The following is a 17,165-nucleotide window of genomic DNA, read 5'->3' on the forward strand; positions in this document are numbered from 1 at the left end:
AATCAAGACCTTTATGTGCCAATCATAAACCAAAATAACATCAACATAACTTCAGCATATGCAGGATCAAGCCCTGAACTGACATTATCCATCTCTCTGTGTGTATGTAACATAAAATTAATTTGATATGTTAATTTTGTACTCTGTGGTAGTATTTATTCTTAAATCCCCCTGGGAGCATAAGATGTTCAAAGAATGAGTAAGATGTGCCACTGCATATGGCAGAGTAATTGCATGGGAGACAGGATTTTCTACAAACATTTTTATGAGAGATTTTGCTGAAAGTCACAAAAGCCAAGCCCAGTAAAACTCCTTGAAACTACCATGAGAACACAGATTAATTCCTGTGCTAGTTACAAAGGAAAATAATGTACCTTTCCAGCCTCTTGCTGCGTACAAATGCCAACCCTCGGTGCAGGGATGAAGCATCAACCTGCTGCTGCATTCTTCTCCCCAGCCTGCCATAGCACCCAGAGCACCTGTGACGCTTTGCCAATATTAACAAATGGCTCAGACATAAATTATTGCACATGCCTGCCTAAAAACTATGCTTCCTAGGGACATACCTGCCACAAAAAGTTGTGCTCCTGCAACTGAAAAAGCTATTGATTCATTCCTTCCTTTACACAAAATCATTCTCAGCGCCATACCTGAAGAGGGAAACTCTTCATTTTTCCTGATAAAAGCGACATTTTCTCAGACTCTTAGTTTGTGATAGTGTGCTGACAAAGCAACAGTTTATAGCTTACACACACTAATAAAAACACTGGAATTACAGTAATGCAAGTGAGGCAGTTCACTTATCTACATACTAAAAAATAACCCTTCTTCCAGTACATTGCCTGTAGCCCATGCATACATACAGAGTAACTACGCAGAAATTAACTACAATCCTCTGTAACCTATCTGTGTTACAGAAACTGTATCTGTGTTTCAACTGCTTTAGCAGTGGGATTAAACCAGTGACAGCAGGCTAAATATCACAGCGAGAGAGATGAGTCCATTTCCAGCTGCAGTTGCAGACTACTTTGTTAACTATATACAGACAGAGCAAGAATAGCACTACACACAGTTGTCACAATTTGGCTTTCCAAAGGTTTTACTTCTTTGTGTCAATTATTTTAGATCTACTGTCACACTGGAGACCTTTGGCCACGAATTATTACCTTTTTTCTAGCATGTTATCAGGATGACAACAAAACCCAACTGAAAAAATGTGGGGTTTCCCATATTTAGCTTCCTCCTTTTTTCTCCCTTTCACCTTCCCAAGGCAGTTCTCCATACCACACCCAGCCTGCTGAACCATGAACTCCAAGCCCACCTCAGAAAGGCAGGATGAATAACCCAGCCCTTCACAGTTCCACCTTCCATGTTCTTCTGCAAGTTTCCTCCTGAACGTTTGGACAGAGAGAGCAGAGACTACAAGCGTGGCACTGCTAGCAGACATACCAAGAGAAGGGCCAACAGAGAGCTATATATATCCACCTCAGTCAGAAACTGAAGCAGCCTCACAAAACCTCTCTCATTCCCATAAATATAATTTTTTCCAGAATTGATTTTCTAGTAGTAATTTTCCAAACTCATCAGATCATCACTTAGTATAACAATGGAAATATTTACTAGCTCCAGATAATAAAACAAGATAGCTCCATCTCTCACTTGCCTAATGGTAGCATCAAAAACATGAAGGAATAAGACAACCCAAAGGTAATCCCTTTTGTCCAGCAAAGCTCCACCAAGCTCAAGTGTTTCCCAACACTCAGTGACCTGCAGTTGCTCAGATCCCCACAGCATGCCTGGTTTGCACTGACCTGCAGAACCAAAACAGCAGAGTGACTCTCTGCTCTTGTGAAGTTAAAATATCTTATGCGGAAATAAATGCCAGCCCTCCTATTTCATCCAAGGGCAGGGTCCCACTGAAGTCATTTAAGAGCAAGCTTCCTCCTCAAGCAGCCTAACAGTGAATGACTTGGCAAGTTTCTGGTACATTTTATGTTAGAGGAAATTACCAACATAGCCACACTGTACTCTAAGAGGAAAAGGAGCAAAAAGAAATCACTAATGGGGCAGATAAACATACAAACCCAGAAAATCCATCTTTTATTCTTAAAATATTGTGCATTTGATTCAAAAAGAAACCCAAAAAGTTATATTTGTCCTCCACAGGAAACTAATCACTTCATCATGTCAACAGATGGTGCTAACCGGCCTAGTCATTCATTCACTTACGCACAAAAATTGTAACAGCAGAGAACAGGATATTAGCTTAATATTCAGATATAAAGATAATACAAGGTTAGTGATTAATATTAAATAATATTGGGGTATTAAGTCTGATCACTAATTCACATTTCAAAAACATACTGCTCTGCATTTCTAATCCAGCAAAAGTCTGTGATTGACTGCTGTTGAGCTTTTTCTCTGCTGGAAAGATAAAAAGTATTTTATATGTGTCTTTTACTTAGAGCTGATTTATTCCAACCAGCAATATGGATCCTGAAAGCAAGTGGCATTGATGTTATTATGATAAGCATCTAAAATGTATAGTATAACACCATCCCACAGTGGCTAACCCCAGAATTGTCCTTCTTAATGAACATCTATCTGCTGTGAGGATAAGGAATGTGGAAACAAGTTCTGATTCAAGCTGTGTGCTGTCAGGCAAGCAAATCAAAGAGGTGCTCCATAACAAGAAAGGTGTTATACTTACTGTATGACTATATATGCTATAGCAGCATGGTTTATAATTAATCAGCACTGTTTGTGTTTCAGTCATACAGAAAAGACAGTCACTGTATGGAGTCCAGTAAAGATAGACAAGGTTCCATCTTTGGAACATAGTTGTATTTCCCTTCCAATTGAAATTCTGTGACTGAATGACAATGATGCCTCAACCTGGAGGTTGTAGCAACTAGTTTTCACTAACTTTGGCCAGGTTACGCACTAAATAAAATCTAAATAAAATCTGAGGACCAGATCAAAGCTGGAATAAATTAGCTTTGGAGAATACAATCAATTAAATACATTGATTTCCACAGGCTGAAGTCCTGCCCTGAACAGATAGTCACTGGGCACTTCTACTCCCTGTGAATTTTAAGGGTGCTTGAAGGAAATACAGAAAGCAGTCCAAGAAGCTCATTATAATTCACCAATATCATCTCACCAGCTCTTTATCGTTGAAGTTTGTTGCCCGAGTGGTGAAGCTGAGCTTTCTCTCATTCAGTGAGAATAAGCATTTCACATTTACTGAGACTTCTGTCAGGAGCCTGAGACATATTTTTAATGGTATTTGTGTGGAATTTCAGCCGCTCCATCTTATCCACCTACTAGACTGCTGTCAGGAGATCCAGCCGCTGCTGCGTCAGTACTCTCATCCAATCTCTGGATGTCCCAGCACACTCCAAGATACGGTCCTATCTTCTGCAGACCCTTAATTGACAGGAGCCCAGGTTATACTCATTTTAGTAACTAAACAGAGCCAGGACATGGGCTCAAGCACTAGAACACAAATGTCAACATCATGGGGTTTTTTTACAATGTTCCCCAGCACAATTTTGACTTACAGCACCCACCATTCTCTCAATGCCCAGTTAATAGTGTGGGGAACAACACTGAATGGGCGATATTCCTAATGGTTTGGAGCTTCATATAGAAGAGCGATTACAAAGCCTGATAAGAAAAGAAGGTAGCCTTTTACTTGCCTTTACCAAGCAGCACATGTCAGTGTTATTAAACTCTCCTGGAATGGAAACCACATGCTGGTAATGGTCCCGGCCCTATCCTCATTCCTAACCCTCTCCAAGAAAAGTTTGGGACAATGTTACTTGGTCGACACCATAAGGATACTAGAAACAATGTTCACAATTTAGCAGTTCAGGTGATTAAGCTCCAGTGGCTGGCACATTTCCTGGTGTTGCTTACTCATACATACATACATAGCCTTTGAGGATCTGAGCCTCAGCTCTTTCTGTAGCTAAATCATTTACTTCATAATTAACCTCCCTGTTCGCATTTACTATCCCAATTCCTTTCTTCTTTTCAGTTACCTCTGAAAACCAAGAACTATCCATGCCTGACAAACTGTAATGCCTCCATGTCTTTTTTCACTGTCCTTCAGAGCAGAGGCAAGGATTCGCATTTTTATTGTTACAGTCCCTGTGAAGTACAGTGTACAATTGCAGTACTAAATCACTGTACTTGAGGGCTCATTCTTAATATGCAGATCTTATCAAAATACATTAGTACCATCAAGTGGAAAATTGACACCTCTATGTTTCTTCAGCTACCACATATCCTTTTTAACTCTGTAAGATATTTGAACCCTGCAATTTATCCTATAGTATGCTGTAATCAAAAGCATCAATCTTTTTAAGGCTGCCTAATGCCTATAGTTGCCATTCTTATTAGTCAGGGGTTAGAAGTATAAACACAGCTAAGTACATAACAATGATAGAAAAAAACAGAGTTTCTTTTATAACATATAGCTATACCTTTTATTGTAAGGAGCGTAAGGTGCTACAATTACTTGATCAGTAATTATTCTTAAAAGGCTATCAGGAAGCCAATTAAGATTCCTATAACAGCTCCCAGGCAAGTGGAAGGTCAATATTGGAACTTTACCTGAGTGGACAGTGGAAGAAAGGCTGCCAGTGATTCATCACATTCATGTTGACCTCATCCGTTAACTCTGATTATTTTGTTATGTTTGGGGGCATGGGTTGGGATGGTCAGGAGTGTTGGTGAGTTTGGGATTTTTTTTGAATTATCTAAGGTTATATTATTGGTTGGTACAATGATAAATCACAGTAGTTGAAATAGTTTCTAAAAATATGCATTTCAAGTACTCTTTTTAATCATAATTTTATTCTTCAGATTGTGCTAGTCTAAGTATCAGGAAGACAATGTTACTGCAATTAGACATATTTTGACAAAAGCTTGGTATAAGCAACCATATTTGTGTAGAGGGAAAAGGCATTCAAAGTCCTTAATTTTACAGATGAACTCCAGATTTAATAAAAGCCTTGAAAACTGTTTTTCTACTGGAAAACTTCTAACTGTACATACTTATTAAGCCACATTTGCTACAGCTTAAAGAGTAAGTCTTCAGGAATAGACAGTGGAATCAAAATATTTTTGCTGTGGATTTTAAGCACATTTCTCTGCCTTGGGTTTTATTGACTGTGAAGATTATGCAGACCCTGTTAAGTCATTCTGTAAACTTGTTTAAATGCCTTCCAAGGAGAACAATTTCTTAACTCCTTCTCATAATAATCTCTACCAATGAAAGCTGTCATGTATGCAAATGTATGTAACATTTAAAAGACTGATTCCACAACCCGCAGGTATCTAATTTAATCACCTACAACGTCAGTGATTATTTAAGGTGAAGTAATATCATGAATAGTACTCAGGCTAGTAGGCAGCTGACAAAAAAAACAAAACAAAACAAACAAAAAACCCAAACAAAAACACAGAAGTAAATATTCAAATAAATAATTTTAAAAAAACTCCCACCACAAAACACCACAAATTTATTTGCTCTGTTTTCCTTTCCCCATTAGAAGTCATAACATGGCATATGGATATAATCCTCTATTTCAGCCATCACCTCTGCTTTACGTAATGAAAAGCCCAATGCTGTCAGTACTCTTTTTTTCAAACTTTGCAGAATGGAAACTTATTCCCCAATAACAAGAGAGCTCTAAACCTGTGCTGCACAGATTTATTAACCTAGCTGAAATGAATGGTGTATCTTTTTCCAATCTTTTTCCACCAGTGTTATCATTTTCAAATAAGCCATGTCCTCTAGGGAATAAATTTAGAGACCGTTTTTTGTTTATGTTGAGGGGAGGGTTAACTTCTGAGACAAATAACTACAATGTTGCATCTGTATTTTCTGAAGTTTAAGTTCTAAAATATGCTTATTATAATGCTAAGCAATAAAACATGTATATTGTACATATCCAGTATATATCCAATAAAAAACTACTGTTCCCCATGGTATACAATACACTGGTGATAAACAGGTCTTCAGCAGAAGAGATGAACAAAATATAAAACCAACAAGTTTACATATTCAACAGTTATTTCAATGTCATTTTTGGTTTATAGAATATGAGCACAATGTCTGCAAAGAGCACACATCTGTGATTTTTTTATTGATTATTAGTAACCACAAAAATTTATCATCTGGTCCCAGAAACAGAATTTTTTTAAAGTGCTCTTTATTTTGTGAGTAAATCACTGTCTCCAGCATTGCTCAACCTTCCTACAGTGCCTCTTTGCTACACTGAATAGCCAAACATGCATTTATCATTCCAATGAAAATTTGAAATCTTTGCATAAAATATCAACATAATCTTTCTTCATTTCACTCGCTATTTTCTCACATGCGTTTTGCTATCTTTTCTTTGAAGTGAAGTAAGTAGATACTGAAACACTGAAGAAGGGAAATGCTAGTCTGTTCATGTAACATAATAACCTTAGACTTCCCTGAACCAAGAGCACTCGTACAGCTTTATAAGGACTGCAGTTAAGCATTCAGACAGCTAGGAGAAGCTGCACATGTATTCAGTGACATTTACGGTATGTGTATTCATAATTCGGTGCACACAAACTACTTGCATTCACATCATATTGTGAGATTTTTACTTCTGCTCTATGGGGGCCTACATGACCATGGTTTTTTATTTTATTTTCCAAACAAGTTCTTCATAGCTATGGGACAATTTCTGATCTGGTGCTCGTCAGACCAGGCAGCCACTCCCTGGGTTGATATGACAGGTATGACTCTTGGCTGCTGCTTAGCACAGACCTGTAGCCATGTGGGTTGTGGCCATCCTGGATATTCTGTAATGCTTTCCAGCACAGTGGAGCAGTCAGAGCAGCATCTGGAAGTAAACACTGCCTTTCCCACATAGAGAAAACTTTATTACTATTCAGTTCACCGATTACCCACCTCAGCCAGCATTTGGACAATATTCACAAAGCAGCTGATGCGAGAATCACTGCAGATTCTTCCCCTGTCAAGCTGTAATGCATGACCAGAAGTTTCTTGGAATCACAGAAAAGGGCACAAGAACGGGCTCAAAATATCAAGACTTGAACCCAGCATTCCAGTGTCTAACATAGGCTGGCATGAATATACACCTTCTGCTCCTTCTTAGACATCCCTCACCCCCTGCGAAAAAAATCAGCAACCACACTGTCTTACTTCCACTGGAGATACAATGAATAGCACAAAGAAATGATTAATATAGAAAAATAATTTGTACCAATCACTTATGAAATACACAAAAAATTACTAAAAATTATAAAAATCTGTATATGAAAACTTTTCTTTGAAAATAAAAAGTACATACAACAGCTTAATAATTGTAACAGTCTGCACTTCTAGCAGATCCTCTCATCATAGTGTTCATACAGATTTCATTTGTAATTTCAACCCAAAAATTCCATCTACCAAATATTTTGCCATCAAAGGGTGTATTTTAGGAAGATCTGTCCTCACACTTTCCAATCAAGTTTCACAAGCCTTCCTAACATGTTACAATCTAAGCTGGAAATGCAGGCTGCAGATTTACAGCCTATTACAACTGAGAATTTTCTCAACAACATCAAATACATCTCTCCAGTTCAGTCTGAGCAGAATATAGATAGAATATTTCTGTTGACACAAATGCACCAAATCTGTTTTAGAATGTGTTCCAGGGAAAACATCAATTGAAAAATTGGTATCAACTACAGTTGATTAATGTATGAATTGTTTCAGAGCGGCATGCAATCTCCCAGCAATAGTTCTATTTCTTTACTTGAACGAGCTTGCCAATTATCATTATGCATAACTATGAAACTGGGACAAAATTTTGATAATAATGTTTACATCTTATCCAGTATGCATATAAATTTAGTCTAGTATAAAAAAAAAAAAAAAAAAAAAAAAAAAAAAGCTGTCATTAAAGTGTCTTACAACAATACATTCTGAGCAGCAAACAGCATTTTCAGGCATGTGAACATACCCCATGATAAATCCTGTCACTCGTGCATGGTAGTTGATTGTACAAGACAAGCAGTGATACATGCCCGTATAAAATACAGAAATGTAGGAGTAAACTCTGGTTTTCTAGCTCTACTATCACAGTAGCTGCCTCTGTTATCACCTATGCAGCTTATCATCATAAATCAAGCTATTTTAATACTGTTCATTCAGAATTTTGGAGGTTCAAAGGCTAACAGCAGAGCTGGTTGAATCTTGAAAAAAAGCAGGGTTTGCAACTGTTGATGTGACTACTAAAAAGCTCCTTTAAAGGATCTTCTTACAGATATTCAGAAATGTTTGCATGCACCGACTTCTGCATGCATATATGTTGGTAAAATGAATTTTCCCCAGTGAATTTCTCAGAGGGACAAACTGGATTTTAATGGTACTGAATGTTAGGTTGGGAATTCTGCTTCCTGCAGGCCCATGTATGCATCTACACTTTTTTATGACATTGGCTCAGCCCTGTGATAAACTTAATTTGACCTTTTAAATAAATTACCTCTGAACGGTGATTTTTTTTTTTTTACTGTTGTGGGTGCAAAAACTTCCACAGTAAGACCCTAAATTTTCAATGCTAAAAGAAGGATTACAGCTTCTGCTGCGTGTTGCAACGAATGTGATGCACTGTGTTCCAGAGAAAAGACCTTGAGGGCATCATGGAAGGTATGATCAATATAAGAAGCCAGGCTTACACAGGTGGATAGACACATAAAGCAGTAAAACTAAATCTCTTGCAGTGTACTACAGTGGCATTTTTAAATAACAGTATTTCAGCAGGCAGATAAAAGGATCTCAAATTTCTATTTTTTTTTTCCACAGAAAAGTGGGAATATTTTTCCACACTCTTCTTAATACACCCCACAGATTTCCTATACAAGTGAGAAAAATTACATTTTCAGGTAATGATGAATTAAGCCTTCTAAAATAATCAGTTGAGATGTAATAAAAAGATTTGGTTATTGGTGTTAAATGCCACCCCCCCCCCAAGGGAAAAAAAAAGGCACCAAGCCTTGCAGCCAAAGGCTATACAGTCTATCAGGGAAACCCAAGTAGGAAACAAAATGCCTACATTCTGGCCAGCCTTTAAAAGCTTTACTTTCCTTCTCCATTTAATGACCTTTTGCAGGGAAAAAGGAGATTCAGATTATAAGATTCATTTGACCAGTTTTTACACAAGAAATCTAATCTTAAATGAAAGTATTTGCATAAAGGCAGTTACACACTTTATTTAGTCATTAAGTGGTCAAAACCAAATGTTCGTTCAGCCAGAGGAAAGAGTCAGAGCATCCTCCGCAGCGCAGGCAGGAAAGTGCTTACTGGACAGCACATGTGGGCAGGAGTCCAGGAAGCAGGACAGGAACAGGCAGAGGAACGGGCCTTAATGCTAAAGCCTGGTTAACAGCTCAACCCACTATCCAAGGGACCACCTGTTTCACAAACACTAGATCTCTACATCAATTTTCAAACTTGTACACAGTGCAGAATAAAAGAACCCCTAAACTGCTATGCTCTGGGTGAGTAAAACACGTATCAGCTGAAAGCGAGGATGCAAATGGATGTAACAGCAATAACTCTGGAAATAATGGACAAACAAGCATTGCCACATGCAAAAGAAAAGAGAAATTGATCTAGTTTTAAGAGATCAATTGAGGGGGCACTAAAAATATTAGAATGTTGGAAAAGCACTGTCAAACATAAAGCACCTGTTTAACATTACTGCTAATTGTGGATGAAGGAAATGGCCCTAGCAGAAATTGGTTGAAGATGATTAAATTTAATTGCAATGCTATATACAAAGTGCTACCCACAGACTAAATTAGAAACAAAATATGCTCAAAAGAGATACATATCACAAATCCAAGTTTAATACAAGGGATGAGCACCAAGGCTACATGGGGCTAAAAACACATTCGTATCTTCTGAAAGTTCTTTCCATCTCTCACGTGTTGCAGAAATGCACAGAAAACACAAGAATTGGAGACAGAAAATCAGGAAATAAGTTCACTCTAAGGTTGGGTTTGAGATGCGGGAATGCTTATATTCTTCAGCACAGTGAAGGCATTAGGCTTGGTAGGAAACACAGCCCACTCTCAGACATGAAGTGCTGTGAATCAATGAGATTAGAAATAGTTAAGAAGGAGTGCCTTCCCTTAGTTTTTGAAAGGCAGGTACCTTGTGTAAGCCAGCTCCATGCCTTCAGCAGAGCACAGGATCCCCCTGGCAGGTGGCCACTTCTGCTGGAGGCAGCTGCCAGAGACTTCTGGCGCAGAAAAGTGAAAGTACTACTTTTTGTTTTGTCTCCAGTATTTCCCTCTTTTTCTTTCTATATTATTTAGTTAGCACAGTGGGTCTTCCCTCTGCCCTTTCCTTTCAGAGAAACTACCCAAACCAGATTATTTATTGGAGCCAGCGGTTCATTACTGGTCCCTTTATACTGTATTTCTTAATTGAAATTTTACTTCTTGTGCATTTTCTTTATTAAGAAGAGAGCAATTCTAGAGCATATACCCTCCCTCTCCACTCTCAGTGCTGTTGTGTACAGCCACAGTGCTGAGGGATGACTTACTTATGATCACAAACTCATGAGGTATTTGGCCTCCCAGCTAACCACCCAGATATACACTGGGTCCTACTTTTAACCTGCTGCCACCTAGACCACATTTTCCATGGTACACATCCACCAGGTCTAACCTTTAAATTACTTCTGACAACTGTGCTTGGCACATCTCACTGGTGGCAAACACAAAACTGGCATTTTCTGTAGGAGACATGGTTGTGCCAGCATCTCCCCATTAGGCTCAGGCAGATGGAGATACCTGCTCATGCCATGGCCCTCCTGTTCTCTGTTTATGGTCCCTCAGTCCTCAAACACACTTAAATTTTCTAAGAAGTTTCTAAGTGCCGAGTGTTGTTATCTGCTACAGAGAATACAAGGTGCTACTCAGTCCTCAGTGCTGGAACTGCATGCTTGTGGCTCAGTATCAACTAAACTCATTATTTTCAAGTACCTACAATGTACTCAATTAGAACTACTGGAGCCTCTGGACATGGGGTGAAAGCTGTGCTTTTCCAAAGGTAGCTCTGTGTAACAGAGAAGCATTTCCCACTCCACTAACCCCAAAGAACTTAGGCAAGCAGTAAGTACAATGAAGCAGCTGCTTGACAGCCTTATTAGAAAACAGCTTAGAAAAGTAAGTGAAAAATACTGTATTCAGCTGAAACTGCAGGGAACAATGGAAGAAAAATAATTAGCCGAGTCAGAAATTGGCTATGGCACTGGGTCTTCTGAGCCTTCTATTTCCTTCAAAATACAAAGGGATCTTTAAATACCAAGTAGTAAATGAGACTTTGTTTATATCTGATCTTAAAAAGCCACCAGCAGAAAGAGCACCCTAATAATATCCTTGGCTCAGAAATGATTCAGAAGCAAGGGGGCCATCTGCTGAATTCCCAGTACCATTTTCTGCTGCATCCTGGAGGATTTTCTCTGAAAGTTTGATAACCAAGTTCTCTTCAGTGCCAGCTTTGCTAGGCCTGTGAGGTGTGGTAGTAAACCTCTGAGTAGGTTTGGCTGCAGGTCACTATTACAGCATATCTATCATGACTGCAAAAACTAAAACCAGTATGCTGATCAATATACTCTATTTAGGACTCCAAAATCCTGTAGACAATATCATCAGTCTGAAGTATATGCAATATCTCTGTATCATAATGCATTTCATTAAATAGAAATTTTCAGAGGCAGAAAACTTGTCCATAATACATACACGAACATAACTTTCCAGATAAATTAAAAGAAAAACCACCAAAATAAACAAACAAACAAACAAAAAACACCCCAACACCTGAAAGCACAGAATCAGGTCTCTAAAATAAGCAGCTTGCTCCTTCGGCTTACTGTCCATTATCCTCAGTAACATCAGCACCATGCTCAAACTCAGCATTCCCTTCCCCTTGCAAGTCTATCACAATCCCATTGATACATGACTCACTGGCAACTGCTTCTGATTCCACTCTCTGAATTCATTACCACCAACTTCAGATCCCAGCTTCAGCACATCCCCAGCTAGTCCCTTTTCCAACATGCGAAAGTGGGCAAAGGAAAGGTAGAATTTTAAAAGGATTTTATGACAATGCTGTCAGTCGCACATTCAGAGGCACAAATGAAGTGTGTTACCTTTGTAGTCATCCATCTCTTGTTCTTCTTAGTACTGCTACAGCTAAAGGTCTCTCTGCACACCATGAAAAAGGGCCAGAATTGTGTCTGGCACAATAATAGCAAAGTATGCTAAATAAATACTACAGAAACATCCAGCCTGAAAAATCCTTGTTCATATAACCATGAAATTTGATAAAGGTATTTAAAAATATTCACCACTGTTCTCATTTATTAAAGCATAACCTTAGGTCTACTGACATTTCATGGTCTGTTAATACAGAACACTTTAAATACAGAAAGGTACACGTTATCTGCTAAAGACTATGTAGACTCACGCATAGAATAGCTCATAGTGTACAAATAAAAGATTGTTTAATGGTACAAACTATAAAATCAAATCTTCAAGGATGCTTCCAAGTTCAGCTTTTTAAAAATGACTGCAAGGCATAACCTGTATCTTTCAAAGTTATAATCAGGAGGTATTAAATCAATGCACAAGCACAGGACAGGGGATAAAAATAAATACCATTTGCTTAAGACTTCCTTCTTAAGTATAAGAAGTGGTCCCAGGTTTATCATAGGTTACTGAAAATACAAAGACTTGGAAGGCTTTCTTCTGTATTGTGTGACCTTTTCTTTCATCCTTAAAACAATTTTACTGCCTCAGTCAATGCTAAGCTTCCATACGTATGATTCCCACATCCATAACGCAAAAATGCATCCAGGTGGTGTTTGCTGATATTCACTGTTCCAAACTTTGTACACACTGATGAGCAACAAGGATATGGTCTGGAAAGTTGTAACTTCGGACGCACATGCAGATTACTCCAGAGAACCACTGATTTCCGTATTTAATAGCAAACCATTATCTATTTTGCCAACTAAACATCCCTTATTTTTTTCCTAAAATTTGGACCCACATGTGAAAACATAAAAACAGCATATATAAACCAGTAGGAAATGCTAATTATCAAACACATGAAAGAAAGAGAGTTCTAGAGCTACAATTACTCAGCATTAATAAAACATTAATTTATCATGTACCTTTATTCCTATAAGCTACCCACTACTCTCTCTTCACAGGACTTGGCCTATCACCTCAAAAGCCTGTCTAGCCTCAAAGAGTGGCCACTAAAAAAAAGCAAAAGGAAACAAAGAAAAAAAAGAATTTATGTGGAGAAGTGAAAGTTTTCCCTCAAGAATTCAGAATGAAAGCTAAGGATTGCTGAAATTCAGACCTTTCTCTGGAAATGGTCCCAAACAATCTAAAGCAGACCAACTCTTGGTCATGTGAATCTTGGAAAGAAGGTTTTATCCTAGTGAAAAGCAATACAAAGTGCTCCTGATACTTGTTTTAAACTCTGGAAAGCCCACATGAAAAAACATTTCCATTAAAAAATGAGTAAAAGAGACATGAGGTTATTTTCAACTTTGTAATTTTTTTCCCTTTTCTACTAAACCCTAGACAGGTGACTTTGACTTAGAGGTTTCAATTTAAAGGAAAAAAAAAAAAAAGGAAGAAAAAAAAGAAAAATAACACACCTTTAAGCAATAAAAACATCAATACAATTATTTATTGGTCTTTTTCTCCAATATTTTGCATTCAAACAAAAATTACTCCCAGCTGGTGACAGAGTTATGATGATTTGTTAATGGAGTTCAACAATTACATTTATCTCATTAATTACTTTGACTGAGAGGAGTGGTGTGCATGCTCATTAAGTAGGCAGAAAGAAAGGGAAAGAAGTTAGAAAGTGAAGGATTTGGAACATAATATTTGGAGGGTAGTATCTTCTGATACTTCTCGACTTGAACATCAGCTGGTAAAGTTCTACTATAATGCAAAGTACTTACAATCCAGCTACTTCTCACTTCAGAACTCTGAGGTCTTTCACTTTCTTTCTCTATAATTTTGTACAGAAATTTCAGCTGACACCTCCTGTATTTTGGGAGGTTCTACACATAAGGTGGATCAGCTCCACAGGCCAGAGAACACAAACACAGCTAAGCCAACGTCTGATTGATGATACCTAAGGCACCGATATATTGCACACTAAGGATTACCGAAGTGCAAGGGAAGGACCTGTAGATGCTGCATCAGAGTGGTGGCGTATGACACAGAAGTTATTTTGGAAATATAATGAAATATTTGGCACTTTTCGTCATCGTAAGTCAAGAAAGGGAAAGCAAAAACTTTATTATCACAAGCAGTTTCCAAAAGGGGGTTAGGGGGCAGGTGTGCTTCGAGGCACAGCCAGACGCTACCGGCGGCGGCGAAAGTCCCACCAACGGGATGGAGGCACAAGGCCAGAACGGGGGATGGCAGGCTGTACTCCTCAGTATTTCACACGTTGAGAACCGGCACACTGACAGGGGACATTCAGGCATGGCTACGGACGCGCTTGCGGCACTGCTACCCCACCGACGGGAGGAGGGAACGGGAGGCTCCCCCCGTACGCGCTGCAACCCGCCCGGGCCAGAAACCCTCACTCTCTCCTACGAAACGCCTTTAGCTGCTCAGAGAGACCCTCTACCGTAGTTCGGCGGGAGTCTGGTCTCCGCGGGACCTCCGCAAACTTCATGTGTGTTCTACCTACATGTTGGTCCCAACAGCTCACAACACACCGCAGCCAAACTCGCAAGTTCGGGTTATTTTGGAGCCGAAATCAGAAGGTCGATCGCTCCCCCTTCTCCGCAGCGTCAAAACCTTGGCCAAGGTACTAAACCGCGACACCTGGAGCCGACACTGCGCCTTCCCCCCCAGCAGCCTACAACTTCCCCGCAAAGCGTCAGGAATTCACCTTTCATCGGCATGAGCCCGAGCCGCGCTCCGCGGAGACCCCCAGCGAGCGGTACCCCTGCCCCGCCGCGCAGAGCCAGCGTCCGGCCCCTCGGCTCCACACAGGCAGTCGCCGGCTCACAAACTTTTCCGCGCCGCCGGTCGAGGCAGCGCTCGCACCCGCCGCCCCGCGCCCCCGCACCGACCCGGCGCCCGCGGGGGAACGCCGCCCCCCGCGGGCCGCTCCGCGCCTCTCCGCGCAGCTCGTGGGCACCCCCGGCCCCGCTCCTACCGTGCGGGGGGCAAGTGAGGGAGGGAGCGAGGAGGTGGCAGTTACCGGCGAGCGAGCGCCCTTCTTGCAGAGCGGTCCCCTGAAGACGCCTTTGATGCCGCGGTAGTGCCCGTTGCTGAGGTGCCGGGAGCTGATGACCAGGTAGCACGCCATGCGGGCCCCCCAGGCGGGCGAGCGGGGGGGAAGGCAGGCCGGCTCCTCCTCCTCGGCGGCGGCGGCGGTGCGACCCCCGCCAAAGCAGAAGCCTGCATGAAGGAGCGGGCGGAACCGCAGCAGCGATCTCCCCCTTCCCGTCTCATCCAGCGGCCGGGTTAGCGCTGCCAGCAGCGGGATGCACTGAAGGCGGCAGCAGCAGCAGCGGCGGCTGCCAGAGCACATCTGAGGGAGCGCGGAGGCCAGTCCGCATGCTGGTCCGCGGGGAGGAGACGGGCCCGAGAAGAAGAGCAGAGCGCAACTTGCACAGTCCGCCGCTACTATGGCCCCTTCCCTCCCTCCTCTTCCTCAGACCAGGCCACCGACTGCCGGCATCTGGAGGGGAGTTTCTCCACGGCGGCTCGGGTGGCGACAGCTCCCCATGGCGCTTCCCTCCGCCGGGTTGTGTGGTGGATGCAGCTGGCCGCCGCGCACAGCCCTCGCCGCCCCGGCCCTCCCGTGCCGCCGCTGCAGCCGGCGCCGCCGCGCCTCGCCTCACCTCCGCGGCGGGGGGGGGATAGAGGAGGATGGGGGGGCGGTGCGTGGTGCGAGGGGGGCGGAGGAGGGGTAGGGCTGGCTGGCTGGCGGGTGGGGGGGAACGGGACGCTGCTTTTCGCCGCTGCGGAGAGGGGAGCGGGCTGTTGGCCGGCAGATCCCGGCTGCGCGGGCCGGGGAAGGGAGGAAGGCGACGGTGCGCGCTGGCCGCCCTCCTTCTCTTCTCCCAACTTTCTCGCCTTCGATGGCGGGGATGTAATGTTCTGCTCAGCGTGCCTTTGGCTGCGCTTCCCCCTTTGTCCCGCATCCCCTCGCCTGTCCCACCGCTGTGGCGCAGGTTGTTCCCCGGCTGCAGCTATGGCCGTTTCCCGCCCTCACGGGCATGAAGCCAGACGGGGAACACCCTCCTGCTACCGTGCAGCGGACGAGAGCGGGCACCGTCCCTCCGCTGCCAGCCGCGGGCCGGGTTAACGGGAAGCAGTGCTGCTCCGGTTCCCGCTGCGGGCTGCAAGCGCAAAGTCGCCCAGGACCGAGGGGATGGCTGCCCGGACACCCCCGGCTTGTGGCTGAGCTCGTCTCCATCGTCCCCCCTGAAAGATCGTGATTTTAGGTGTGTGGTGTCATTTACGACCTTAATGATTCACACAGAATCGTAGGTGTGACAGTCTCCCACCACTAAATAGCTGAAACAGGTTGCTCTTTTCCCTCTTCTTTCTGCAAGAGACCTGCGCGACGCACCTCGGACTTACCGGGCACTACTCGGCTTCTTTTCGTCAGCACAAGTATCGTCTGTGCTCTGCTACTTACTAAGTCGATAAAAATAAATCAATAAAACACACGGCTTTAGTAGCCCCCTGCAGATCATGCATTTCTTCGAAGTAGATTACTTTAAAGTGTAGATAAGAATTATTTCAGATTATTCATTTAATCCTGTAAAAGCCTGTTTTCAGATACTTAGTGAATGAAACTGATAAGCCACATTCTTTCTAATTTTAGCCTCTCAAGAGCTAGCATTCTATGAACCTAACATAAATAAAATCTCACACAAGCCACCGAACTGTATAGATAAAAAGGTCATGACAAATCAAATGTCATTTTTATGGCTGTGTATGTAAAATAGTGTTGTACAGTCTTAGTATAGTGTTTAACATGCAATATAAAAATTCATTATAGTTCTGTATATGTACATATATAAAACTGAACAAGT

At 41.9% G+C, this 17,165-nt stretch overlaps 1 protein-coding gene across 1 annotated transcript in view; it reads right to left on the minus strand.

Moving 5' to 3' along the window:
- Positions 1-15,649, minus strand: part of ZNF804B (zinc finger protein 804B) — a gene marked incomplete at both ends in the record, with an annotated part of 230,147 nt that extends 214,498 nt beyond the window's left edge. The window contains one exon of the mRNA XM_080611434.1: positions 15,317-15,649. Within this exon, the coding sequence (XP_080467560.1) occupies positions 15,317-15,649 (333 nt within the window). The remainder of the gene's footprint in view (positions 1-15,316) is intronic.
- Between the last annotated feature and the right edge of the window lie 1,516 nt (positions 15,650-17,165).

This window comes from Psittacula echo (genome assembly GCF_963264785.1).
Source record: "Psittacula echo genome assembly, chromosome: 2".
NCBI lineage: Eukaryota > Metazoa > Chordata > Aves > Psittaciformes > Psittacidae > Psittacula > Psittacula echo.